Source organism: Uloborus diversus, chromosome 8 (genome assembly GCF_026930045.1).
Source record: "Uloborus diversus isolate 005 chromosome 8, Udiv.v.3.1, whole genome shotgun sequence".
Lineage (NCBI taxonomy): Eukaryota > Metazoa > Arthropoda > Arachnida > Araneae > Uloboridae > Uloborus > Uloborus diversus.
The window spans coordinates 79047099-79074725 of NC_072738.1; the positions used below are offsets into that span (position 1 = coordinate 79047099).

Here is a 27627-nt window from a genome sequence, read left to right on the forward strand (position 1 = left end):
AGTAAACTCTTTTACTTTCAGCGAGAAGATCTAAAATTTTTGTCATTGATGAGTTTTTTTTAATCGTGTTAGTAATGCCCTTATTTTTAACTTTATGATCCAACATTTCTATTGCATAGCTTAAAAATGCAAAAAGATGCAGGAGAGACATCGTCCGAATCTTTCAAACAATTCCTAATGATCCTTCCTCCACTGTTGCGCATCATCTCTCAAACTGTGGAAAACTCCTAATGTCCTGTTCTTACACAAAGAAGAAAAACCTTTACTTTCAGGGAGAAGATCCAAAATTTCCCTGACGTGCGAAACTTTGAAATCTGGTTTTGGGTGCACGTCTTCTAAGGAGGCATCACTATCACTCACCCAAACAGTCACAGCACAGTTCGCTTTCATGGCACCTTTGATATCGGTGTCCAATCTATCACCCACCATAACACATTCCAAAGAGGAGGCATCCAGCCTTCTGAAGGCTTCCTCGAAAATGGCTGGGCTTGGTTTGGCATGCTTGACGTCACCACTCACAATGATGACGTCAAAGTAATTGGACGCATTAACCCGTCGGATTTTGTCCCACTGGGCGGACGATGGCCCGTTGGTAATGAGACCCAACTTATAGCACTTGCGTAATTCCAACAGCAGGTCCTCCAGTTCGGCACCCAGACATAGGTGGCGAGTTCGGATTTCTTTCCAAATGGCGTAGGCCGTGGAGGCTCTGGCTGAGAGGCCTGGGCCCAAGGCCTGCTTCCACAACATCAGTCTCCAAGCATCTACGTCACCGTCTTCGTTGGATGGGTCTTGGGGTGTTTCTCGGACGAAGCTGTAGAATTTGTCGACTGCTTCGCGAGCTGTAGAACGACGTACGTTGCAGTTCTGGAGGTACTGAAAGACCTGAAAGAAAGAGAAACATTTTGTTCAGACCCCAGTAAAATAATGTAACAAAATTGGACAAAATGTTCTAGTAAACTTATCGCATTAACATGTACAGGATAATTTATCTAGTAAAGTACGGTAATGCAATATGATCGACCATCGTGATTTGATTCAGGAACGAAATCTGGATCAATTTTTCGAATCTTGTTCCTACTTCTGTTTAGTTTCCTCGTCTAATGATAAACTTAATAAGTAAAGACAAAATCTGATAACTAGCAATGAGGATTACGCGTACGTGTTTTGGAGTTAATTAGAACCCCTTTGCAAAAAAAAAGACTTCTGAATGAACGTCATGTGAATAGAACTTACTCAAAAACTTGTTTCTTCTAACCTCAAAATAGCTGGATGGAATCTTTTCTAATTGTGGGCTCAATTTTGATTTTTTCATAGCTAGTGGAACTCGCACGGTAATGAAAACGATAGCTTTTAGCTGCGGAAATAAATTCCAAGCATTATCATTTTCGATTTTTATTTTCGAGCACAATGCGAACCAATTTTCAAGTGGATTGAGGTTGATTAAAGAGGCCTGGAGTTCGAATTCTGCTAAAAACAATTTCTCAATTCGGAGACTTTGAACAAACTTCATCTGAGGAGAGGGGGGGGGGGGGGTGATCAAGTGTTTTAAGTAACATAAAAATCATAAATGTGTATGAAATATTACTTCCCTTTATTGGCAAATTTGTATGAAAGAATAGCTTACAATTAGGGGAAAAACGGAGAAAAATTCGAATTGCAGAAAAATGTTTCGAAGCTCAAATCTTCATGCTCCAAAAGAATTTTGTACCAAATTTCATAATGGGATAGCTTTCACACTGACGTGACAAAATTAAACAGTAAATCAATGTTCGGTATAAATCATAGCTTACACGCAAGTACTGACGTACTCACACACTCACTTCAAAGAAGCCGAAGTAAAAATTAATCTCTATCTTTTCTTTGTTACTAATAATAAAGCTGAAAGTCTCTCTGTCCGGAGGATGTCTGTAGGATGTTTGGATATCTGGATCTCTGTGAACGCGCATAGCGCCTAGACCGTTCGGCCGATTTTCATGAAACTTGGCACAAAGTTAGTTTGTAGCATGGGGTGTGCACCTCGAAGCGATCTTTCGAAAATTCGATGTGGTCCTTTTTCTATTCCAATTTTAAGAACAAAAATATCATAAGATGGACGAGTAAATTTCGAAATTATCATAACGTGGAACCGTAACATACGCACAAGACAATTGGCGAGATACAAAATTATCATAACGTGGAACCGTAACATGGGTACAAGCCAATTGGCGAGAAAATTTACCATACATTATTTGTAAATATACAGGCGAACCAAAAGACCTTTTAATTCATCTATTACGGGCAAAGCCGTGCGGGTACCACTAGTAAATAAATAAATTGGACCGTTTGGCACAATTTAAACGAATAAAAACATATAATCTCCGGGTTTATCCACCTTTTTTGACTTGTGGCTTCCTTAAGAGCGCCAAACTCTTTCATTGCCTTCTCGAGTATGATAAAAGTAGATGGAGAGATTTGTGTGTGTTCTTAATGGGTCATCTTAATATATTAATAGGCAAGCCGTTTTCTTTCGGTACCGATTCCTCCTCTGTTTGTGAATCGATTTCCTTCATTCTTTTTTTGTTCAGTAGCTATTGCCGAGTTTTAGTGTCATCAACAAAAATTTTTGAAATCGAACGCTAATTAACGGAGATATTAGTAAAAAACGCATTTTCGTTCTAAATGGCTCTTTCTACGCGAACGGATGTTCGAATTTTTTCGAATTTGATATGGTTGGAAAGGTCTCTAAAAAATACTCCTAACGAAAAAATTGTCAGTGCGCCCAAGGTCCAATAACCTAAATCCACTAGAAAAAAAGTTATAAGCCTTTTTTAGTTAGCGAAACTCAAAAATTTTAGTTTTATCTCTTTTACATTGATGAAATGCATTGTTGGAAGCGTGAATCATTAAGTTTTAATTCATTTTTTAACCCACTTTTTTAACACGGAAAATGCATTTTAATGCTTCGAACTTGGTATGGATGGAAAGCTCGTGAAAAATACTTTGAAACACGTTCTACTCGGTTTACCGAGCAAAAACGCAAACCCGCTAGAAGCGCTAGAAAATGCGCTAGAAGCAATTAAAATTTGTTGATAATTCATTTTTATTTGCTTTTTCACGCGACATAGTTAGCGTGAAGAAATTGCTGGATAATATTGTGGTGTTGTCATTTCTCACTTGAGCGTAAAGAAATGAAATACTTGCATTTGTTTTCTTATTTAGGCTTTTTGGGTAATTACGGGCATTTGAAATATTTTCATTTTGATTACGTTTCCTCGATTTTAATATTTAAATAAATCATTTTCCGGAGTGAGGGAGGAATTTCAGTTTAAAAAAAATCATTTTGTGAAGAAAAAAAAAAAAAAACACACACACACACACAGCTCCCAATAATACCTACAGCTGCTATCACTACAAACAGATCTCAAGGTGAAACTTTTGATAAAATTAGCGTATTATTACGACTTCCAATACTTTTGCATGGACAACTATATGTTGCTGCAAGTAGAATTAATTCATTTGACTGTTGGAAATTTTTTATTTCTAACGGCAACGTTCATACCTACTTTTACAAAAAATATTGCTTGTACAGAAGTTTTACGTATTAAAGGAGTTTCGCGGTATCATTTACTTCAGGAAGACTTCCAAAATTGTGAAATTGGCGAACTTTATCCAGTGTTGGCACCAATGCCACGGCGAGAAATATATTTATTTTGCATTCGTAAAAAAAAGAGTAGAGAAATTTTTACTTGCAAGGAGCTGAATAAGAATGAATCCCCCCCCCCCCCTCCGTGACAAGGAGGAAGAAATAATTGACCAGAGGGACATCAAGCCTTTTTTTGATAAGATCGTTTATGAAAACAGTGTGACATGTGGTAACGGGAAGAGGAGGTATGGTGAAGTGTGAAACATTGCGACAAAGGGGAGAAAGATCAAAAATTTTGAAAAGTGCATTAGTCAGTTATCCTCTAAATCGTAAACAAATTATAAACACGATTTTTTTTTTAAATAAAATTGCACTATTATTGCAACGTCCAGTGTTTTTGAATGGACAATTTTTAATGTAGCAAGTAGGATTCGTTCACTTTACTGTTTGAAATTTTATATTTCTAATGGCAGAAGTCAAGGCAACTTACTGAATAATATTAAACTTTTAAAAAGAAATATTGTTCATCCAGAAGTTTTACGTATAATCTGAGTTTTGCAGCATCATTTCATTCGGGAAGATTTCGATAATTGGGAAATTGGCGCTCTTCATCTATTGGCGTCAATTTTTTGGCACCAATTGCAGAGCGAGAAATGTTTTTCTTTGCATACGAAAACAAAGAGTAGGGAAATGTATATTTGCTTACCGTAACCACAAAATAAGGGCAATCCACGAACGAAGTCCCGCTTTGAGGTGGAGTTCACGAAATAGTAACAGTTTGTGACGAGGGAGAGGAAAGAAATGACAAGAGGAACATACAGCGGGAAGAATGGGACAACAAACCTTTTTTTAATAGGAACGTTATGAAGAATAGCGTGACATGTGACTAAAGGAAGATGGGGTATGGTGAAGTGCGAAACTTTGTGACAAAGAGGGGAGAGTGTCGAAAATGTTGAAAAGTCTGACATCAGTTATGCACTGCTCTTAACCTTACACAAATCACAAAGACGACCTTTTTTTAAAAATGAACTATTATTGCGACGCCCAGTGTTTTTGAATGGACAGTTGCCAAGAGTAGAGTTCGTTCATTTGTTACTTGGAAATTTATATTTCTAATGACGAAGAAGCAACTTACTCAATAATAGTAGACGCTTTATAAGTAATATTGTTCATACAAGAAGTTTTACGTATAAACTGAGTTTTGATGCTTGAAATGAAGCATCGGGGGAAATGAAGCATCATACGGGAAGATTTCGAAAATTGGATAATTGGCGATTTTTATCCATTGGCGTCAAATTTGTTGTTTCCAATGCCAGGGCCAAAATGTTTTTCTTTTGCATAGGTAAACAAAGAGTAGAAAATAATCTATTTGAATAGGGTTATCACAAGGTATCTAAAATAAAATTGTTCAAACCAAGAATTTGACGACCACACCAATTTCTCAATGGGGTTGTTTCCTACTGTCGAAAATACTACTTTTAGTCACTGAAATTGATAGAATAAGCAAAAAAAAAAAAAAAAAAAAAAAAAAAACGTAGAACCAGAAAAAAAACTTTTTACAACAGTTATTTTTTATTAATTTTTTTAAAAGTCCGATATTGGAAATAAGGCGCTGTCTTTATGACATTACAAGTGATGTACCTTGGCGTGCTGCTCCATTGCCGCTCTAAATGTTTACGCTTTGCTGTCAACCGCGTTTTGGGATTTGATAGTTTACGATGGGCGCTAATGGCATCAATGAATGGCATTTCATCGCTTTTGATGCAATGTGCAGAAGCGTAAAAAAATGAATTTCAATCTGCGCACCGATTAAAATATTTGTTAAAAAATATTAATTTGTTTTCAAACTATGTAAAGAAATGGCTAAAACCCATGTTTTTAAGCATGCTCTTTCAAAAAAAAAAAAAAAAAAACTTTTAAAATTTCAGAAATGACCCCATTACCGAAATATCCCCTTTCATCCATTTATTTTGAGATTAACAGACAAAAAGTAAAATTGGAATGAATTACTACTGTTTGGTATTGTATGTACGTATAAAAATTGTACGTTTCCCCCAATATGCAGTAAACATGAGTAAGATTGGAAATAAAAATGTTGGAAATAATTAAATTCATTCAAGTTTTCTCAAATATTCATTTATGAATATGGTCGAGTTTCGACCACTGGGCGAACACTAATTCTCATAAAAAGTCATTTTGAGCTTATTCAGAAAAATTCGAGGGAGTGGAATCAGATGAAACCTTTTATAGAGATAGATATATATAAGGGCTTTATATGAAAAAAATATTGATCCTGTAAAAATATATTTTTTGAATAGCATTATACCCTCAACATTATAAACTCAGCTAAACGTCATTCCGTCACTAGTGAGGGAATGACGAATTCATTAAAATTGGATTCTAGTAGTTATGCCTAACTGATATTTGAGTTTCTTCGCATACAAGTATTCACAAACCAAGAAGCAACCTATGATCATGCAGTTTTCATGCATTATTTTATTTTATTTTTCTGTGAAAAACAGATGTGAGGGAATGACGGACGAAAAAAACCCTTCTCTAATTTTATGCTTTCATATAGATATCGAGTTGTAATTTCCGTCAAATTAAGGACTCAAATATGTTGCACTATTTGTCTGGGTTTCCAGCTGTAAATAACTAAACTTTTTGCTGAAAAATATTATTTCGTTGCGGTTTTGGGATGGAAATTGTCTGTTGTGAGGGAATGACAGCTACCGCTGGGGGAAAAACTTAAAAATAATTACGTGAACTAATTTTTATTGAAAATTAAATTTTACATGTTTGTTTTTGTTTAAATACTTCAATATTTTTAAATAGAAACCGCAAAAATGTGAACTCATTGTTTGTTTGCTTATAAATAGTTTTTGTTTATTTTTTAATAACAGTGGAGCCAAGTGAGGAAATGACATTGGGGTACTTTAGACTTATACATTAAAGGCATTTAAAATAAAATATAGAACTTTTACATTTAATGATCTTGTTAAACTCTATCCTGAAAAATATTTAAACCCCAAACAATATGTATGAGTCATTTAACATTTGTAAATTATTACAGGGACGTGAAAATAACCGTTTCTGTGAGAATGGTCCTAATGCACGGTAATTTTTGAAAGTTCGATTTTCTTGCGATGCATAGGAAAGTTCAGATTGGCAGTTAAATCATAAAATGTCAAAACAGATTAATTGTGAAACATCGAATCGTTATCAGTAAGTTACCGCCCAAAGCCAGTGCTAAGGCTGAACTACATGCAATATACCAGAAAGAAAAGGGAAAGAATATGTCCTAAAAGTGGAACTAATTGAGAATTTCAGCGACTTGCTGACTGGAAGAGTAACATATAATAAGGTGAAATATCATTCTAATACTGAAATGACAATGAGATCGTTTCCAAAATTTTAAAAGTTTTTTTTTCTGAAAGAGCATGCTTAAAAACATAGGATCTGACCATGTTTTAAATAATTTGTTTAAGTTTAATATTTTTAAAAAATTACTTTAATCGGTGCGCTTTCATTGTTTACGGCTTCTGCCGGATATCACAAATGATAAAATGCCATTCTGTGTTACCATTCACAGTGCAAAATATTTAATTCGAATCTTTACTCACGTGTATTGGCAATGATATAGTTGATAGCAAGCGTAGAGCGCAACATTAAATTCGCTTCTTGTTATCATAACGTGGAAACGTGGTAGAAAGATGCGGCAAAGTGCATCATTTGTGACGTCATCAAGACCACGCCTTGTTTGAAAAATCGGACATTTTAAAAAATTGATTTAAAAAGAAAACCTTTGGGAAAATGAAAGTATTTTCGGGGTCCATGTTATTATTTTTAATTTTTTTTTTGCTCATTCTATCCATTTCAATGACTAAAAGTAGTACTTTTGACTGAAGGAAACCACCCCTTTGAACACAAAAATTTTAGAAACTAAAATACTATTTATGAAAGTTGTAAAACATTCAATCACAGATTTAAAATTATTCCTGATTGCTGAAAAAATTTTCTTTTCTTTTTTCGCAAGTTCATCCAGAAGGAAGAGAGCTTACTTTCCCATACATTGTCATCGATTTTGCTATATATTAGCTCTTTTTCTCTCGTTCATTCAGCTTAGGCTCCAAATTAATTCAAATATATATTTTTTAAACGGTTAACACACTTTATCTTAAGCAAAGATAATCTTTTTATAAATGGTTATAAAAAAAAATAATAATAAAAGGAATTTGGTAATGAGGCGTCATGGCGAATCTCTTTCCTGGAAAAGATCCTTTGAATAGAATTATTATCTTTAGAGTTTTTGAGGAAACACATGACAAATATTTTTCATGTCACATAAAACTATTTTCAATTTCTTTGCATTTAAATATTCATTAGCTTATTTTACTTATGGACTTTTTTTTTTGTATTTATCGGTATTTTTACGGAATAAACTTCCTTTCGCGCTATAGTTTTAACCTTTTTCTAAAAAACTTTTTCGGGAAAGGTAGCTTGAAAAAGAATGATACACACTGCATAATTAAATTTTTTTTAAAAGTTATACTAGTATAAAATTACAAATCAGTAAAAAAAAGAAAGAGATGAAGTGAATTAGGTCGCCACACTTAAAATGTTCGACCAAATTACGTAGTACATGGGGCTCTCAAACTTTATCGACTCGCGGCACCCTTTGAAGAATTAGAACTTTCTCATGGCACCCCATTGTCCATCTCTATTATACGAAGAAAGTGCACCAAATAAGACCACCCTGAGGTTCATAACCTAGTATCTCGCTCATTTATGATTGAATTGGCTCCAGCTTCTGCATGCTCACCAGTCGACTCATAAAAACTAAGACAAAAAAAAAAAAAAAAAAATTAAACAAGTGAAAATTTAAGTTTTAATTATGTTTTTCAGAAGTTTTAGCAAAGAAAGACGGTTTAGAAGGCGGGACATTAATGAGGCTTGAGGAACAATAAATAACTTTTTTTATACTAGTAACCTACAGTGATCCATGTAGAAACGAAACTTACAGTAAAATAAGGTCAAGTAGATTTGACATCACTCTTCTATAGTAACTTTTGTTACCTGGTTTCTGTTTGTTTCTGTTACCTGGTAATCAGAAATTGCTTGTTGATAACTTTATCATCAGTTAATTAATGTTTCTGATGACGATGAAGTCACGATCTACCAAATTTTACTTTGCGACATCGATGAAGGGATGACCTTCTTGGTGTATATGAACTATGACCTTATTTTGCACACCTACCTTAAATATATATTGATACCATGGACACTTCGCGGCACCTTCGTCTCTTCATACGGCACCCCAAGGTGCCGCGGCACCCAGTTTGAGAAACCCTGACGTAGCATATGAGGCAGATTGTTTTCCCTGCATTTACACTATGCTGGTAAAGAAGCAACTTTTACAGAATTTACTTATTTTTAATAGAGAACTCTCATTCAATGGGTTTGGCGAGAGGAAAAAAAAACATCAAGCTGGCTAACAAGTCTTCATTCTCTCTTGATAAAACAAAAAAGATCTATAACTTTCTTAGCGTACATTGAGCTACACAGAATTCTCTAGAAATATCCAGGTCGGATGGTGCTCAGGTGTGCACGTTAGATGCACGGAGTATGGCAGATCAGATCGAAACAGACATGACTTTAGGTTAGATAACAGTTGATTGCAATGGCGGCTGGTGCACCAAAAAAGTGTGGGGTCAAAAGAATTGTGTGAGGTTAGGGGGCGTGGCACCTGAAGCTGTTTATTATTGTTCCAATTTGTTTTTTATTTATTTATTTACTTATTTATTGGAAAATTTGGTCTGTATTAAAGACTTTTAACAATACGGATTCTACACTCCTGTTTGTGAAAATTGCAACACCATGAAGGAAGCATCATAGTTGAATGTAATTTAATACACAGTTGAGTGGTAATGGTACAAATAAATAATTACATTTTCAAACTAAACAAACTATAAAAAGAGATAGAAATTAGTATTTTGTGTGGCCACCACGCGCCGCAATAAGAGCTGCTACACGACTCGGCATGGAGTGAAACAAAGTTTGAATATCTGCCTGCGGAAAAGTATTCTACAGGGTCCATTATGAAAGTAATGAGCATTTACTGGCAAAATTTGTTTATTGATCGTAATTTGTACAAATGTTCAATATTCTTCAAAATACATTCCTCCTGCATCAATACACTTGCGGAGACGTGTTAGCCACACCTGAAAGGCAGCCTGAAACTCCTTGAAGGGAATGCCTCCCAGGAAGGTTGTAACATGGTGTTGGATGTTTTCCACGGTTTCCCAATGCTTTCCTTTCATCTTTCTCTTGAGTCGCGGAAACAAAAAGAAGTCACATGGAGCTAAGTCGGGACTGTAAGGGGTTTGAGGGATCACCGGGGTGTTGCTCCGGGCCAAGAAATCGGTAATGATGAAGGCTTTGTGACTTGAAATGCAATCGTCCTTGAAGGCTTCTTGCAACATCTGGAATGTTTCGGTTGCATTTTTTCCAAGCCTAACGCAAAACTTTACGGCGTTTCGTTGTTTAAGCGGACGCTCCATCGTGTCATGTTACAAAAGTTGAAAACACACTTCAAGCGGAGGCACGTATCTACTCTCACACTGCTCGAACTCAACTGACGACCGGGTGCATTGAAAGGGCATGTCCCTCACCACATTTTCCAGCCAGTTTTACCGTGCTGCCATCTATCGTCACGTCACAATAACATTATGCTCATTACTTTCATAATGGACCCTGTATATTGTTTGTATGCGTAACCAAAGTTGGTCTGTCGAAGCAACAAGACGAGGATCACGAGCAGGACGCCGCCCAACGAAATCTCACACATGTTCAATCGGTGACATATCCGGGGAATATGCAGGCCAAGGAAGAAGCTGTACCTGCTGCGAATCAATGTAGGATTTGACAGTCCTGGCGATATGTGGACGTGCATTATCCTGCTGGAATACAGCCCCTGGCAATCCTTGCAGGAAAGGAATCGCTTGGAGCTGTAAAACTTCGTTTATGTACCGGGTGCTGTTCGAATTGCCCACAATTCGTAGCAATTGTGATCGTCCATGATATGCTATGGCACCCCAGACCATAACTCCGGGTGTTCGTCCACTGTGGCGTTCGATAATGCACTCCGGAATGTGCCGTTCACCGGCATAGCACCTAACACGAATTCGGCCATCATGGTGCCACAAATTGAAGCGGGATTCGTCAGAAAAGACGACTTGCTGCCAATCAGCACGCCAGCTCCTATGCACATTGGCCTATTGTAGCTTCAGACGGCGATGGTTTTGCGTGAGAGGAATCCTGTATAAAGGAATCCTTGCGCGCAGCCCACGCTGCAGCAGACGTCTCCGAATTGATGAAGCACACAATGAAACACCTGTAGCTGTTGACCACTGTGCTGCCAAGTGTCTAGAAGAAGCTGTGCGGTCCGTCAGCGCCATACGCACCAGGTGTCTGTAGAGCCCCTATAACTGGAGAGGCCGACGCATCCGCCATATTGGAGCAAGCGTACAACAGGGAAAGCTACCTTTATTGGCAATCATTCGCCAGACAGGAAACGAGAGTCGGAGAGCGAAGGTGAACATTGGCGAAATTTTGGAAGTAGTTGGCTTCATTTTCAAGCTGCTAATCACTTCGCGGGCTATTAATTATCCATTTCTTTTTTCTTTCTGCATCTGCTGGAAATCTGAAGAGCTGAAATCCTTTTTTGGAGCTTTTTGCACAATTTACAGCCGAACAACCACCCATCTGACTCAATTTAACACATGCTAAAGAAATGTAAACATCAGCAGCAATGCTATAGCTACGAAGCACTGGATTAAGTTTGCTCCAAAATGGCGGATGCGTCGGCTCCTCCACTATAGGGGCCTTAGGTGTCTGTCATCGCGAGCTGACGTCACATTTCGAGGTCCGCTTCCGAATTTCCGAGCTGTCCGACCCTCGTCCGTCCACTGCTTCCAAACACGCATGATTGTGCTGCTGTTACGCTGCACACGAGTGGCTACAGCACAATAAGACAATCCAGCTTCACGAAGGACGACGATTCTGCTCCGTTCAAACTCCGAAATTTGCTCAAATTCCGCTTTCTTTCGTCGAAGATGCATAGTAAAGATTCAGTTAACGTGTACTCTAGCATATAACCACCAATAATCATACACGCCTCGCTACAGCCGTCTATTTATATTCGATTCGATCCGCTGTTCAGAGGGCGCTGCTCAGCATACGCATGCGCTACCGGTCTGCAGTTCTAATCATTTGCATATCATGCCCTACTTTACATTTCCTGCAATTTTCAGCTCATTCGCGTAAGTCCTTCATGGTGTTGCAATTTTCGCAAAGAGGAGTGTTTGACCTTTAAAAAATGTGGAATATGGCCTCAAAAATCGCGACGGATTGCCACCGTAGACTTTCCTCTTCGAATTCAAAGTTCCATTTTTATGAAATAACATGAGAAAAATCCGTTTACAGTTACAATTTTTTTAATTTTTACTTTCATAAATTCAATCAATCCGCCCTATAAAAAATCATTTTTCAATCGACCATTAGTTTTCTCTGAAAAGTGAGGGGACAAGGCCCTTTACTTTCGAAAGGGAGGAACATTTACTCTCTTCCCTCCCTCCCCACCCCTTACGAGCCGCTTATGAAGTTGATTGCACCGTATTACCAATAGTCGGTGACGATGTTCTGAGTTAGTTTACTCAATTTTGGGAACGGAAAAAGTAATTTTATCAATGAAGCATCCAGGCAAGTCATCAAACTACGAGTTTTCCGCCATACTTTTTTTTTTTCAATTGATCAATTTAAACAAAGGTACGGGACCTGCTCGGAATCAATTCCTAACGATTAAACAAAGAATCTCGATATTTTCAACCAGAGAAGTTATTGATGGAAAAAAATATTCATATAAACTCACATGTTTAATTGATAACTTCCTGCTATTTGAAGTAGGTAAAGAAATATCAAATGAAAGTTCTGGTGGATAGTTATATGTTTCAGAACTAAAGGTTTGAATTGAAGTAGTTAAATGTAAAGATAGTTGAAGCATAGAAAGCATGAAAATATTCTCGTAGCCTCGCTGTCATTTAAAACCTCTCTGACAATCTATATATATAATTCTCTTACGTGCCGGCAAATGAAGGGGTGAATTTCTAAACCTCTGTTGGTAACACTTCGCCGATAAATCATGTAAACAAACTTCTACGTTGTTTTGAAATCTTGAATCACAGAATACTCAACGAACTTTTTTTTTTTTTTGAGATGAGTTTGAGTCGGGCTGTGGCCCATTTCAACCTTAATCAGCAAAGAAAAGCTCAAAGAAGGCAGGAAACCGTTCTTGAATCCAATTTAAGACGAGCCATTTCCAGAGTTGTATTCTCTGATTCGCTGCCGATAATTTTTAGCGGCTGGGGAATTTTCAGTCAGCAGTTCCTTCAACAGATCAGGTGCGTCACACAATGCCGGTAACCGCACCTTTCCGTCATGGCAACATTTAGTATATTTATTTGCAGTATTACGCTCTTTCTGCCAATAAAGAGCACCACAAAATTCGCATTCTTCACACATTGCTCCACAATCATGTTCATCGGCAATGTTGTTTTGAACGCGTAGGCGCTTTGAGCGTCGTCTATTCTCTGCTTCAGTACGACAGTTCAGTTCAAAATGAATAACCGAGAAAGAATTTACTTTATTCCTTTTATTCTCAGCTGAAAGGTTTCGCCAAATTTGTTTAGGGTTATAGTAGTTTTAGTATTGTGCAAGCAAAGTAGCCTTGGCGAGTTTTCGCGTTTTTAGTTAAACCATTTTTTGTTCGTGACGTGGCAAGGATTCAGAATAACAACAAGAAGGACAAACGTTTGAGAAAATATGTTTGGTGCTCTCTGAGCCTGTTTTTAGTCATGGCCAGCTCTATGTGGCATTATCAAGAACAAGATCTTTTGAAGCAGTGTCAGTTGTGGCTCCCAAACGGGACATTTTTAATTGTGTATATGAGGAAGTTTTCTCAGATTAGAATATATAAGAGTGTAAATATGTAAATATATAAGAGTGTAAATAATGTAAATACATCCCTCGGGGGAGCCTGTAACCCCTAGAGGGCGCGTCCCCAGGTGGCGGATAGGGGAATGCCTTCATTGGTTTTCCAATGGGTGGTAGAAGGGAAATAAAATACCTTCCGCGGACCAACAGGTAGAAGTGCAATCTCTCCAAAGCAATGACAGACACTTTTGTATCTATAATGGTAAAGTTGTGCACATTGCCAAGGCAGTCATCTTACATACAGCAAAGTTAAACTGTCGAAAATCTGGCTAAAGCAGACAAATTAACATTATGAACGTAATTTTCATATTGGTTAAATGGATGGTGACCTAAATGCAATTACCAACTTTAATTTTTACGGAAAATTTTAGCTAGGCTAATGTATTGGCATACAGCGAGCGAGCGAAGCGAGCATGGATCGCGAAGCGATCCACAGGGAACTGCGTAAGCAGTTCCGGGGGTTGGCGAGCGATAGCGAGCAGGGGGCGATAGCCCCCTAGTACAAGATGGTTCTTTAAAATTTCTCCTTCAATAAAAACCAAAGCCTCTCAAGTCAATATAAAAATAAGTGAAACATAAAAAGCACGAAAATATTCATATCCTCTCTATCGGTTGAAACCTTTTTTATAAACTAGCATTTTTTTAAACTTATTTTTAATAGCCTTATTAGGTAGAAATACCTGCATTTTGGATTCTTAAAATTTACAATTTTCGACTTTTGACGCATTTATAGTACATTTTAAAAGGATCTGAACACATTTTGAACATTTTCCTTAAACATCTCTATGTATGCATGGCAAGGAATTAAAAAGTAATAAAAGGAATTAAACAGAATGGACAGACAAGTGCACCCCAATAGCACCCCAATGGGAACTGATTCTGAAAAGTTTTTAACACCAACACTATATCACCAAAAGTATAACACCTTCAAACAATTCATTTTTATTGACTTTTTTTTTTTTTTTTTTTTGAGAAATATGGGACCAATTGTTAGCTTTTGTCACATAAAAAGTTTGCTCCGCTGCCATTTTCTAGTAAAAATTAATTCAACCATGCATTTAGGGGATCAGCAACAAATTGACGAAAACAAAAACGTTTTCTTGATCATTCCTCATCGTAAATAGCTGGAAATAAGCTGTAAATTTCAGACATCAGTTAGTTTACTATGTACTATTATTTCATGTACTTTCGAGAAAGTGTCACTTATATCTATGAAGGTGTAAGCATTTCTTTCAAAACTAAGAATTTTATTTGAAGGTTTTTGGTTCATAACAAGCAAAGTTTTCCATCAAACTTACTAAACTTTCAGAAAATTTGACAGCAAACAAGAGAAGTAAAGGGTGTTTTTTTCAGAGGTAGAGAACTTTAGGTTCAAATAAAACACAGTTAAATGTTGTTAATTACCATGAATGTTGTTTTATTCGAAAGATGATTCTTTGCCATTTTTATTTAATAATGATTTCTGGCATATGGCCACTTCGGCTGTCTCGGAGAAAGTCCAATCGGAAAGTCCAATTTTCTCACTTTTTGCAGCAATGGAGGCTGTATGTCAGTAATAAGGTGGCCAATGTTCTCTTCCAAGGCGTCTATCGTCTGTGGCTTATCGGTGTAGACCAGAGACTTCACATAGCCCCACAAAAAGTAGTCCAGCGGTGTTAAATCGCATGATCTTGCAGGTCAATTCACGGGTCCATCACGCGAAATTATTCGTTCACCGAACGTTTCTTTTAATAAATCAATTGTGACACGCGCTCTGTGGCATGTTGCACCGTCTTGTTGTCTATTTATGATGAAATGGCAAACCAAACTGAACACAAAACAAGTGACAGCTGGCAAAATGGCACTCATATCAAACACTGTTGCCAACTTAAAGTTATATACCGTTAAAAAAACACCCTTTATAATACTACAATTTGAAATTAAAGTGTCAGAAATTTGATGAAATGTGAACGTTTAAAGCAATTAACTTTTTATTGCACATGCGCGAAAGACAGCAATTTATAACTGTCATAATTCAAAACCCAACTAGGTTTCCCGACTTATAATAAATTTATAGTTCAATATCAAAATTATCAAAAAGTTATCAGCGATCTAATGAGCCGAATTTCAATAATTCTTGGGTAGGCGACGAATCGTGAGGGGTCGTTAACAAATTTACAACATATGCTTGCAATCATTCAGTGTGATTCATGATCAAAACAGATAACTTGCGAACGATCCCTCACCATTCGTCGCCTATCCAAGAATTATTCAAATTCGGCCATTAGATCGCTGATAATGTTCTGAATTTTTAAGATATTCAACTGAAATTTTATCCTGATTTGAAGAATCTAGTTGGGTTTTTGTGCGCAATGAAATATTAATTACTTCAAATGTCTATAGTTCATCAAATTTTCAACATTTTAATTTCAAATTTTAGTATTATACTTCTTTTGTATGCTGTCAAATTTTCTGAAAGTTTGGTAAACTTTGATGAAAAACTTTGCGTGTTATGAGCAAAAACCTTCAGATAAAATTCGTAGTTTTGAAAGAAATGCTTTTATTTTCGTGAATATCAGTGACTCTATCTCAAAAGTATGTCAAATAATTGTACATAGTAAACTAACCTAATTTCTGAAATTTGCAGCTTATTCTCAGCTATTTACGATGAATAATGATCGAAAAACGTTTTTGTTTTCTTCAATTTGTTACTGATCCCCTAAACGTGACTGTGATACAACTTTTATTGGAAAATGACAACTGAAGCATACCTTTTATGTGACAAAAGTTACAAAGCAATTGGTCTCGTATTTCAGGAGAAAAACGTAAAAATGTGAGTTTTTGAAAGTGTCCCAATGCTTTTGGTCACTATAGTGTATCGCTCCCAAGGGAAAGTTTTTCTCATTGAGCGTGGCTGATACATCTGAAGAAGTAATGCAAGGATTCAAACAGAAATTAGCAAACAAATGGGAATTTCGATTTAAAAATTATTAATGGAGGCAATTATAAAAATTGATTTTAAAAAATCAAAAGTGTCCGACAAGAGTTATACTATTTTCACGCGAATGACCCTTCAATGTTTAAAGTAATGGCAACGTACTTCGGCCACGCAATGATCACGTGGTTCGATATCTACCAATCACCAAATCAATAAGTCAATACATTTTGAAAAACGTTAGGTCTTGTGCACAGTGATGACAAGAAGCAGTATTGATTGCTGCTCGAAAATAATAGAGAGGAAAAATACTTTTGTTTAGGTGAAAAGAAAGGTTTTTTTATTAAAAAAATTATTTAAATATTTGAAATTAAACTATTTGTGGAGTTTTTCGACTCCACAAATAGTTGTTCTAAAAGGAGCTGTATGAAATTGCAGCATTCTGCTCGCTGTATACGAGGCGAAAAGTTTTTAGTCTCATCCTATTGCAAAACTCATCGCAACTTTCCGTTACCGAAAACTGGTTATGGCACATTTTGTGAGATTTTTTTTATTCTAAAGATCCACCCTTCAGTAACTTATTATTGCGTTATGGAGAAAAGAGGTCATTAAATTAAGGGATAAATAACCGTAAGAGGAAATAACCGTGAGGGAAAAACCATAACTTAGGTTTCAAAGGAGAAGGAAAAAAAAGTAAAAAAGAAATTGATAGGACGCAGAAATGGGGTTAGAATGGCTGTCTGCCGTATTACCAATCCTAGTAAGGAAATACACTCATATTAAGATCGTTATGACCCCCCCCCCCCCCCACTTCATGAGAAAATTATGTCTGTGATAGTGCACAGCTTAGATTACAAATAAAATGTTGATAATTTGATAAGAACCTGTCTCGTAATTCAAAATTTTAACATACAGTGTTATACTAGATTTATCGCTAATGCTTGGTATTTATCATTAAAAATTTGGGTCTGTGGTTTATATATTAATCTTAATTTCACTAAGAATTAGAAAATTGATACGACCAGACCAAATTTGCAACAGTAAGATTGGAGTTTCTTCTTTTTTGAGCGATCACTAGTTGCTTATTTTCCTCAGTTTACTAAAGTTGATGTTGCTCTGATTTTTAAGGCTACCATGATGACAAGAGTAAGTTTAGCTCGTTGTTTTAGTATTCATTAAGAAGACAAAGTTTTGTCGCCATGGTTACAAATATACTTCGAACTCCACTGTCCACTAGTCTCTACGAGCGGGATCACTTCTGGGCAATAGCACTATGTCCTACACACAACACACACACACCACTACACACACACACGTCTACATATACACACATGCCTACATGCACACACATACACGCCTGCATAGCTGCATACACACTGAACACATATACTCGTGATCGAGAAAAACATAATTTGAAGTAAAGATGTCAACAATTTAAACTTTCTTCTTCTTCTCCCCCCCCCCTTTTTTTTTGAGCATAAGATGATGCAAACCAGACGTTTATTTTATACATTTGAAAAACGCTTGGGGAATCGAGGGTAGCAAACTCAAACGTCTCTGTTAATTTCTGGTAATTTACAACTGAAGAAAAGTACAAAACTTTTGATAAGCCTGTGCAAAAATCTGCTTAATGATCTGTAAACGATATTTTGAAAAACAAGTACTTTCTCGGTATAAAATACAGTGGCTCCCAAAAGTGTTCGTACACTTTGAAATTTTTTAGTAAGACCAAAATAACGCGAAACTGAATTCGAATATCAAGCCCAATATTTTTTCACGTCATTCTTATGTTATTTTAAATACAATCCAGTAGTTTTTTCAAAATATTGACGGATCTTCTTTTTGAAATGGGTCAAAAAAACAAAGAGACAGAGAAATAACACGCCACAAAAGTCATCGTACACTCAAATATTTTCGAATAAATTCATGATTATAATTATCATATGCCGTTTATTTAATATTTTCATTGTGTTGACCCTTAAAAATCATTTGGCTTTAATTTTTGTTTATTTATTCCTTAATATTGTGCCTATTACTTTAAAATGGCTGGTATTCGTAAAAAATAACAAACACCATTCGAAATTTGATTTTTTCCCTCACGGTAGCGGTAAATTGGTTTAAAATGTCTCAAAATTAGATAATTTATACCATTCCATGGTAAAGTACTAGATAAAATGCTTTAAAGAAAAGAATCGGACCGAAAATAAGGTAAGAAAAGGTCAACTGGCAAAGTTAACAAAGCATGATCGGAGATTTAAAGTTAAAAAAATTATGAAAAATACACATTTGAGTGCTGTAAATGTTTCTGCAGAGTTAAATGAAAAACTTTACATTTAATTTTCACCTAAAATTGTTCACCAAGTTCTCCGATTAGCTGGATTAAATGGGACCTCTTCCGGAGAAATTTTCTTGGTCGTGCGAAAAACAGAAAGCTTACGCTTTTCGTCGCAAAATCAATGATAAATAAGTTCAAAGTGTTTTACAATTACGTCTTACTTACAGATAAAAATGAATTCAATATTTTTGGTAAAATCTATATATATAAAAATGGAGTTTGGTAAATTTATTCCCTAAGATCTCAGAAACTACCCGGCAGATTTGGCTGAAACTTTCACCGTTTGTTCAGTTTGGTACTGGGGAGGTTTGTAGACCAGTTCGAAAAAAATCCGATTGATAGTTCCTTTTTTATTCTAATTTGTCCAAATTTTCGCATAAATGCCCCAATATGACGGCGAAAAAATACGTGCACATTTTAAAATTATGTGTCCATCGAAAGCGCTTATTTTTCTGCTGAAGATGACATCTGTTAGAAAGTTCTAAGTTGTATGAAAAACGAGTTATGAGCTTTTTTTGTTCCATGTTCGAAGGCTTTCCTCAACCCAATTCATTATTTAGTGTATCATCTCAACTCCCAGTTCGTAGTTAGAATTGTTGAATGTTTTTGTGTTTCGTCTGACTGTTTGAGGCTTTTTTCTCTAGTCAAATCTTAAAGTAACGTTTTTTTTCTCCAAGATTGGCTAATAATAACTAGATTTGGTTGATTATTTTCCATTTAAACGGAGCTTTAGTGTAATTAATGGTTTTTTTTTTTTTTTTTTTTTTCAAAATTATTTGTGCTGATTGGATTTTTTAATCATTATCCAATCTAACAGCAGAAACCTCGCCAAAATTTATGCAAAAAGATTTCAGTAGCGGATGCATTTGGCAGTTTTTTCAACTGTCGCGGTTTTTGAAGTCAAAGACTACGTAATAATGTTTGTCAGCTTTCACCACGTAAACAAAATATCGTCAATCAAAGAATCTTTAAAAACTTTTTTTACTGTAAAATAATCCAGCAACTAAACTAGGCAAATCCATAAACAACACAAAAACTTCCATTAATGGGACTTTGTGCACAAATTCAAACCATCGCAAATTTTACTACTTATTTTGGAAACATTTCGGATGAAATTGTTTAGCGCCATTTTATGGTGACCACAAGGTATTTTAGCATATGGCGACAATATCTCTTTAATAAAAATTAGTAACATACCGTTTTACAAAGTAAGGAGGGGGAGCATTATCCAAGGTATCCCAAAACGATTCCCGCAAATTCGGTAACATTTTAATTCGCACCAAGAACCCACAATAATTGAAATTTTCCAAAATAACTAAAGCAAGTTTAAGGGGATGACGGGCGCGCGGCTACATTTTTTTTAAACAGTTCGTTCTTCAGTAGACATACAGAGAAGGTAAGACTCCACGTAAAAAAAAAATAAGTATTAACTGATAAATCTTTTTAAACATGTGAAGTTTAATTTCATCTTTCGGAAATTCTTCAAATTTGTATAAGCTTTCGTAAATTTCGTTTCTAAATGAATACTATTTTGCTCTTTTTACTTAGTGCTACTTTAGTTTTTTGAGTAAGGAAGAAGCTAGATTTTAAATCACGTCAAAAAGGTGTGTTTTAAGTTCTTTCACTTAAAACAGAAAACAACTGCAAGTAACGATTGTTTCTCATAATTATTGCTAGTCCAGGCAACGCCGGGTAATTTTGCTAGTTATTGTGTAATTGTAAGTAGAAGAAAAAATTTGGAACTTAATCTTAAGAACTTAGTTGGGTTAGTTAATCAGGACGGTGGAGGTGTTATAGTGTGAGGGTGCATATCAGCATCAGGACTTGGTAGTTAGGAATTTTTTGATGAAATAATGAATCATGAATAATGAAGGATGAAATAATGAATCCTTTAAGTATTTTAAAACCCAATTTTGAACTCTTAGCCAAAAATTTGGTTATTGGAAACAACTTTGTTTTTTATCAAGATAACAATAAGAAGAAGAAGCACACGGTTTTCAACGTTTGCGTCTAGTGCCTCGAAAATTGTCCTAAAGTTCAGAAAATACCCCCTCAATCTCCAGATTTGAACTTAATGCAACATATTTAGCGATACCTGGTGGCTAGATTACGAAAATACGGCTTTGAAACGAAAAACGAAAATAGAGTTAGATACAGTTTGACTCAAAGTGTGGTCGAACACTTACTCAGAAATTACGCAAAAAAAAAAAAAAAAAAAAAAAAAAATTCCCAGGCGTAAAAAAGGTGTTGTTGATATTCTACTAAATAATAACTTAATAAAAAGTTAGATTATTCAATAATATACAGACATTTTTTAAAGTGTACGAAGACTTTTGTGAGATAAAATTTCCGGCACTTTTTGGTTTTTTATTTTTAAAAAATTAAGTTTTAGTACTGTTTAAAAACTTTTCATGTAGTTTTGTTAAAAATTGATCGTAGATCTTATAATTATAAGCACCTATTCCGAAATATTAATTCTAACCAATAGATAGGGGCCAATTTCGCTGAAAGTTGTAGTGTACGAACACTTTTGGGAGCCACTGTATATTATTATACTAAGGAAAGTATATATACATATTGATAAAATATACCTTAAGAAAACTACTTCAGGCTTTCATGTTATATGTATTTTTTTAATTCAGATTCGTAATAAATAAAATTATGAATTGAAATTCAATGCAATAGCACAAAATTTGTAGACAGACTCACATTAAACTAATAAGAAATTTTGGTCTGTGAATCGATGGTAATAAACTGATTCTTCGAAAGATGAATGAGAAATTGCAGTATAGGGTTTAAAGAGGCCTAACAAATGCTCCAAAAGCAGCTATTTCCTAAAGAAAATTTTCTGAAAAATTATACCAATGCACTCGTAATGACTTAAAACTCTTTTTTTAAAAATGCTGTCTGATTTCTTAAAAGCCGAAAAAGAATATGCGTATCAGACACCTCAGATTATAATTAAATTCTGCTAGAGTGGTAAAATTAATTAAACATAACTCATAAAAATAAAATACTTTTTGGCATTATTTATTTATTTATTTGTTTATTTTTTTTAATTAAATTTAATTAATTAATTAATTTATTTATTTTGTTGACTTATAGTAGGGGAGCTCATGATGCTAAATGTGAATTTACTCGGCCGTCATGGGCTACTATTGGATTTTCTAGTTTAAGTTATAAGAAGAAAATGTTATATAATTTCCACCAACAAATAGGGCAAAAATTTGGTGCATTTACTCGGCCGGATGTATGGTAACTCCCCTATGTTTGTCTAGCGCGTTCGAGTAAATCCCCCATAACACTTAGTATCTCCTAATTATTACTCGAGAGATATGTGTATTCCATTCCGTCGCAAAACCTCTCTCGTAAGGCAAGATTTTGTGTTGTGTGAAAAGCGATATGTATACGACTTCTTGATAAACATTCATTATCATTTCAGACACTTATAAACACTCCCCGAACTGTTTTCATCCATTCCTTAATATCTTACTGCAGGGCCGCTGGGAACCACGGTGGGCCCCTTGTCAGTTGTGTCGCCGCCCTCCCCCCACCCCCCAAAAGGAAGAAAAGAGAAGGGATAAAAAATAAAGAGAAAAAGAAGAAGAAATTCAAAACTGCTTACTAGAAAACAATTAACTCTAGTTTAAGTGCTGCAAATAAAAAAGTCCACCCCTGCCTTCAGTGAAGAAGTAAAATGAAGAAAGTCAGTTCACGAAGGCAATATTTAGCAGCCAATATCGGAAGTTGATCCTTACGTCCCGAACTTCACTTCCGAAAAAAATAGTATTATAGGCTAAGAGTTCACATTAGCTCTGCGATATGTTACTCGTTTAAAACTTACGTTATACAGGGGTGCCCATTTAGGGGGGGGGGGGGGTCATGGCGCAGACTGCGCCTTTGAAATTTTTAGGAGAGTTGTTTTTAGGGGTATTTTTCTCATTTGGGGGGGCTCTTGCTTTAAAGGGGGGGTCTTCGTGATATTGGGGGGCGCCCTTGACTTAAGGATGGTGGGCACCCTTGACTTAAGGATGGTGGGCACCCCTGGGTTATATCTATTTCACGAAAGTTAAATCACGTTGTAGCGCGAGTCCACTATACACAGATCGTTATGTAGTTCTTTTCGTTTTAAGTTCTAGAATCTGAAACAGATTTACGTTTGGCAACAGTGATAATAGCGTTGAAATTACACGAATCTTTCCAAACTAGTGTCTTAATGTTATTCGAGCAATTTCAACGTTGTTATTACGTTATGTAATAGTACAGATTGTTTTAGTTCGTACGTTTCGCTGACGTAGTTCTTTCAAAATACTTTCTCACTAAAGTGAATGAAAAACATCTGACGTCAGTGTAGTGATACAATAAATTTGACCTATGTCTTATCATTTCCTTAGTCATAAATTTGTTTCCCTGTCTTCTAATAATGTTTCTAGTTGTTTCCTTTCGCCGATTATAAATTACTATTTGATGCATTCTGAGTTTACATATTTACGAGCTAGTGGTTTAAAAATAAAATTTTAGAGAGTTATTTATTTATTATTTATTTAATTATTTTTTATTTTTTAGTTTTCTTATTTGATCTGAAATGTTTCAACGGAACATTTGAGGAAAAAACTCCCATTAAAAAAAAAAAAAAATTCTTTCTTGTACACAAAAAATTATTTGTCTCCGCATTCTAATTCTTCAAAGTTCATAATTTTTCATTCTTTAAAGTTAGTGTGAGAAGAAAAAAAGAAACTTATTTATATTCCCCAGAAATAAATAAGATGCTGATGCCATATATTATTATTAACGGTTATAATAAATTACCACTTATAGAAAATACTAATCCATTTCTCAGATATTTTAAACTTTTTAGGTTAAAAATATTTCCAAATTCAGAAGATCACGGATTACTCGTACGATTAAAAACATCCGAATATGTTTTTTTAACCTTAATACCTCAGTTTTCGGATCCAAAACCCAAAATCTGCGGTCTTTGAAGGGTAGCAACACTACTCATTTGTCAAATACACTGTCAGCTCAGTCATTTCCAGCCGAGGACTGCATTTTCGTGCTTATTAGCACTCATCAGCCCGGCATAGGAAAGTGACTGAGCTGGAGATGGAAAACTTCTTAAGGAAGCCAAGAGGGCGAAACAAACTGGTAGCTAATATAGAATTGGCAGACCAGACGAGTGAATTACCGCCATTAGCCAGGGCTAAAGCAGAAATAATGGGCGGTAATTTACTGAATATACCTTGCCTCGCGTTCAATCTTCGAGTTGAACCGAACCATTGCTTCGGTCACTCGTCTGGTCTGCTAATTCTATATTAGCTACCAGTTTGTTTCGCCCTCTTGGCTTCCTTAAGAGGTTTTCCATCTCCAGCTCAGTCACTTTCCTATGCCGGGCTGATGAGTGCTAATAAGCACGAAACTGCAGTCCTCGGCTGGAAATGACTGAGATGGCGGTGTATTTCACGTATTTCTGCTTTAGCTCTGGCTAATGGGCGGTAATTTACTGAATATACCTTGCCTCGCGTTCAATCTTCGAGTTGAACCGAACCATTGCTTCGGTCACTCGTCTGGTCTGCTAATTCTATATTAGATGCCAGTTTGTTTCGCCCTCTTGTCTTCCTTAAGAGGTTTTCCATCTCCAGCTCAGTCACTTTCCTATGCCGGGCTGATTAGTGCTAATAAGCACGAAACTGCAGTCCTCGGCTGGAAATGACTGAGCTGGCGGTGTATTTCACGTATTTCTGCTTTAGCCCTGGCTAATGGGCTGTAATTTACTGAATATACTCATTTGTCACTTCTTATATTTCGTATTCCATCCCCCTAAACCGGATAAAATTTTGTTTCATTATTTTTTACGCTTTCCTATGAGTTTTCTCAGGGCGTTACATAACAATTACAGCAAATTATTTTTCTTTACTTTTAAATATCATTGTTAGTAAATGGTAATCAAAACGTTCCATTTATTTATGTAGAAGCGTTTTATTAACAAGTAAAGTTTTTTACAAAAAAAAAAAAAAAGACGGGAAAACGCTACTCTAAAATATCTACTGCAAAATTTATTACTTAACTAAAAAATCGCCAGTCAAGATATGACGGGTGAAAATTGCTTCTCCACTTGAACGATGGTTTGATGATATTTTGATAGTTGAAATTTTAACCCTAACTCCAGTGGATTAACCCGATACACCAGTAGATAGCGTTCATTGTTGACCATTTTTTCGTTTCTTTATTCCCCTGAAATGACACGGTCTTACCAGTGAAACAATTAAGTGACCAGATCGAGTTCAGCCTTGTCACAATAAAGCCTTTTCCTACATGTTAATCATTACCAAAACATATTATCAAATTATCATGTGCTGTGGCACGAGTTTCATTATTGATGACGTCAGGAGCGTTACTCGATCATTGGCTATTATATGTATGAGGATTATGAGTTAGCTATTCATTCAGTTTGATTTTTTTTTCTTTTCTTTTTTTTTAAGAATGGCTGGTTTAGCTTCTTTAAAGTAAGATGATTATGCAAATGGAAATATTACAAATTTAATTCGTACAAAATTGCAGAGAACTGAATACACGTGTTTCGGGTTTACAAGGAATTCCATTGGTTTTTTCGGATACATTTTTATCTATACTCTCTCATTTTTTGCATTGAAAAAGGGTTTCCTTGTTTCCCCGAAACGCGTGTATTTCGTGTGAATTAACGTTGTAGTATTTTCTTCTACTTTCTGCAAATGTATTTCGTTGGTAAACCATAATCATGTTAAGAAACTAACTCGTGGTTAGCTTAACTTCCACAATCCTCGTAATCCAACCAAAGTTTAAAAAAAATTTTTCCTTTCCTTTTTATTACAATTTGACTTGTTTTGGTGGTTAAAGATAATAATTGCATTAGTTATATATACAGTAAAACCTCGCTACAACGATATTTTGGGGACTAAAGAAATATATTGTTGTAGAGGGATATATTGTTACATCGAGGGCCTACATATTTTGGAAATACGATAGAGTATTTCATTTTAATATTATAGTATACAGTATCTAGGTAGAAATGTATTTGGGTGATAATAAAAATCCTAACAATATTATGCCCCGGGAGCCTATCACAAGGCCTGCAATTTTATTTCCTTTTTTTAATAGGTAGAAATAACTTTTCCGATGTTATTGCCTTCATGTTAAAACAATAACTCATTTTGTTTTCCAACAAAATTTTTTGAATAACCAGAAAGTCACTCTTTTCTCATACCCCTATTCGTTTCTCAAATTATATTTAAATTATTCAAAAATGTTACATCAACATTCCACAAATTTAATTTGTAGTACTAAATTCGGCATGCTTAAAGGTGCAAATTAACATATTTGAACTAAATTTAATTATTTAAATAATCAAGGAACGTCATTTTAAAGTTTGTCCCCAGATTTCGTGTCATTCTCCTGTCCTCCCTAGGAATGAGTTCAATTATTATAGATTAAAAAAAAAAAAAAAAAGAATTTTTAATTTGTTATACTACACCCTTGCTTATTATCACCATTTTGTAGGATTTCTTGAGCATTTTGTTAATATGATTTGCCTGCTGTTCTTACTAAAAATTTTGAAGTTCAAAAATGGGTATGTAACATTTTTAACAATTCTTACAGTGGTGAAAAGGAATAAGTACACAATAAGCAGTAAGTCTTCTCTTGTCAGAGAAAATGAAAAAAAAAAAAGACAAAAGTTGATAAAATGGAATTTTTTTCATTATTTGAAAACCAAATTATCGTAATAAAGGGGGGTTGAAAATTTAAAAAAATCGTTTTACAGGGGTTTATTGTTGCAGAGAATATCGCAATATTGAGAGGAGGATAACATTAATTCCTATGCGAGTTCACCGGGAACACGAAATTTTATCGTAGTAGAGGGATTATCGTTGTACCGGATAGCGTTGTAGCGAGGTTTTACTGTATTATATTACTCTGGTGCAGGTCTTGGACTCAAATTAACTATAATTACTTAAGTTAAAAGTAAATTAATTAGTCATGAAGAATTTTTTTTTTTATATAAAGAACGCATTGTGGTTACCTTCTGCCAAACAACTCTAGTTTTGACAGATTTTGTAATGGATTGAAAGGTGTTTTTTGTTAAAAATTTGTCCCGATCGACAATTCTTGATATATTTATTCATATTTACACAGTAGAGTTTCTATAATTCGAGTATTCCTTTATCTCGAATTTTTCATTGGTTTCCAAACTCTTGAAAAGGTTGGGAGAACTCCCAATAACTCGAACTTTGTGTAACTCGAAAAATTTTAGTCGGTCCCTTGGGATCTCGAGTTAACGAGAGCTGACTGTCTATATTAATTGAATAAATGCTTATTTAACTTTTTCATTACAAAAAGAAATATCAAAGATAGTGATACTGTCTAGAAGTACTAATTAACAGCGTCCCCCCCTCTCTCTGTTGCAATTTTAAAATACAAAACAATAAAACATTAAATAAAAGCTCTGGTTTAAATTAATGCAAAATTTACTTGCGATCAACAAAATAAACAAAAATCAAAGTATTCAAATGAAAAAGAAAAATCTGTAACAAAACAAAATTTACCTGTTCACAGGCCAGACGATCAGCTCCTTTAGTATTAATCAAAGTGTTGTCTAAATCGAATAAAATAACAGTAACATCTTGAAATTTATTAGGTCCCATGTTTCTGTAGAAAACAATCCACCTTGCA

At 35.2% G+C, this 27627-nt stretch overlaps 1 protein-coding gene across 1 annotated transcript; it reads right to left on the bottom strand.

The window, feature by feature from the left end:
• LOC129227732 (N-acylneuraminate-9-phosphatase-like) lies at positions 1–27627 on the bottom strand. The gene is made up of 2 exons (XM_054862337.1): positions 27501–27627; positions 1–885 (listed from the first exon to the last, which is right to left on the bottom strand). Exons 1-2 carry the CDS (start codon positions 27597–27599, stop codon positions 175–177), a joined length of 810 nt encoding a protein of 269 aa, XP_054718312.1. The 5' UTR covers positions 27600–27627; the 3' UTR covers positions 1–174.

Bases quoted from the DNA above. Each gene is read 5' to 3' on its own strand.
- LOC129227732 (XM_054862337.1), bottom strand. From the start codon at position 27,599: ATGGGACCTAATAAATTTCAAGATGTTACTGTTATTTTATTCGATTTA. The intron at 886-27,500 runs GTAAATTTTGTT...TCTTTCTTTCAG, and splicing joins ATCGTCTGGCCTGTGAACAG to GTCTTTCAGTACCTCCAGAA.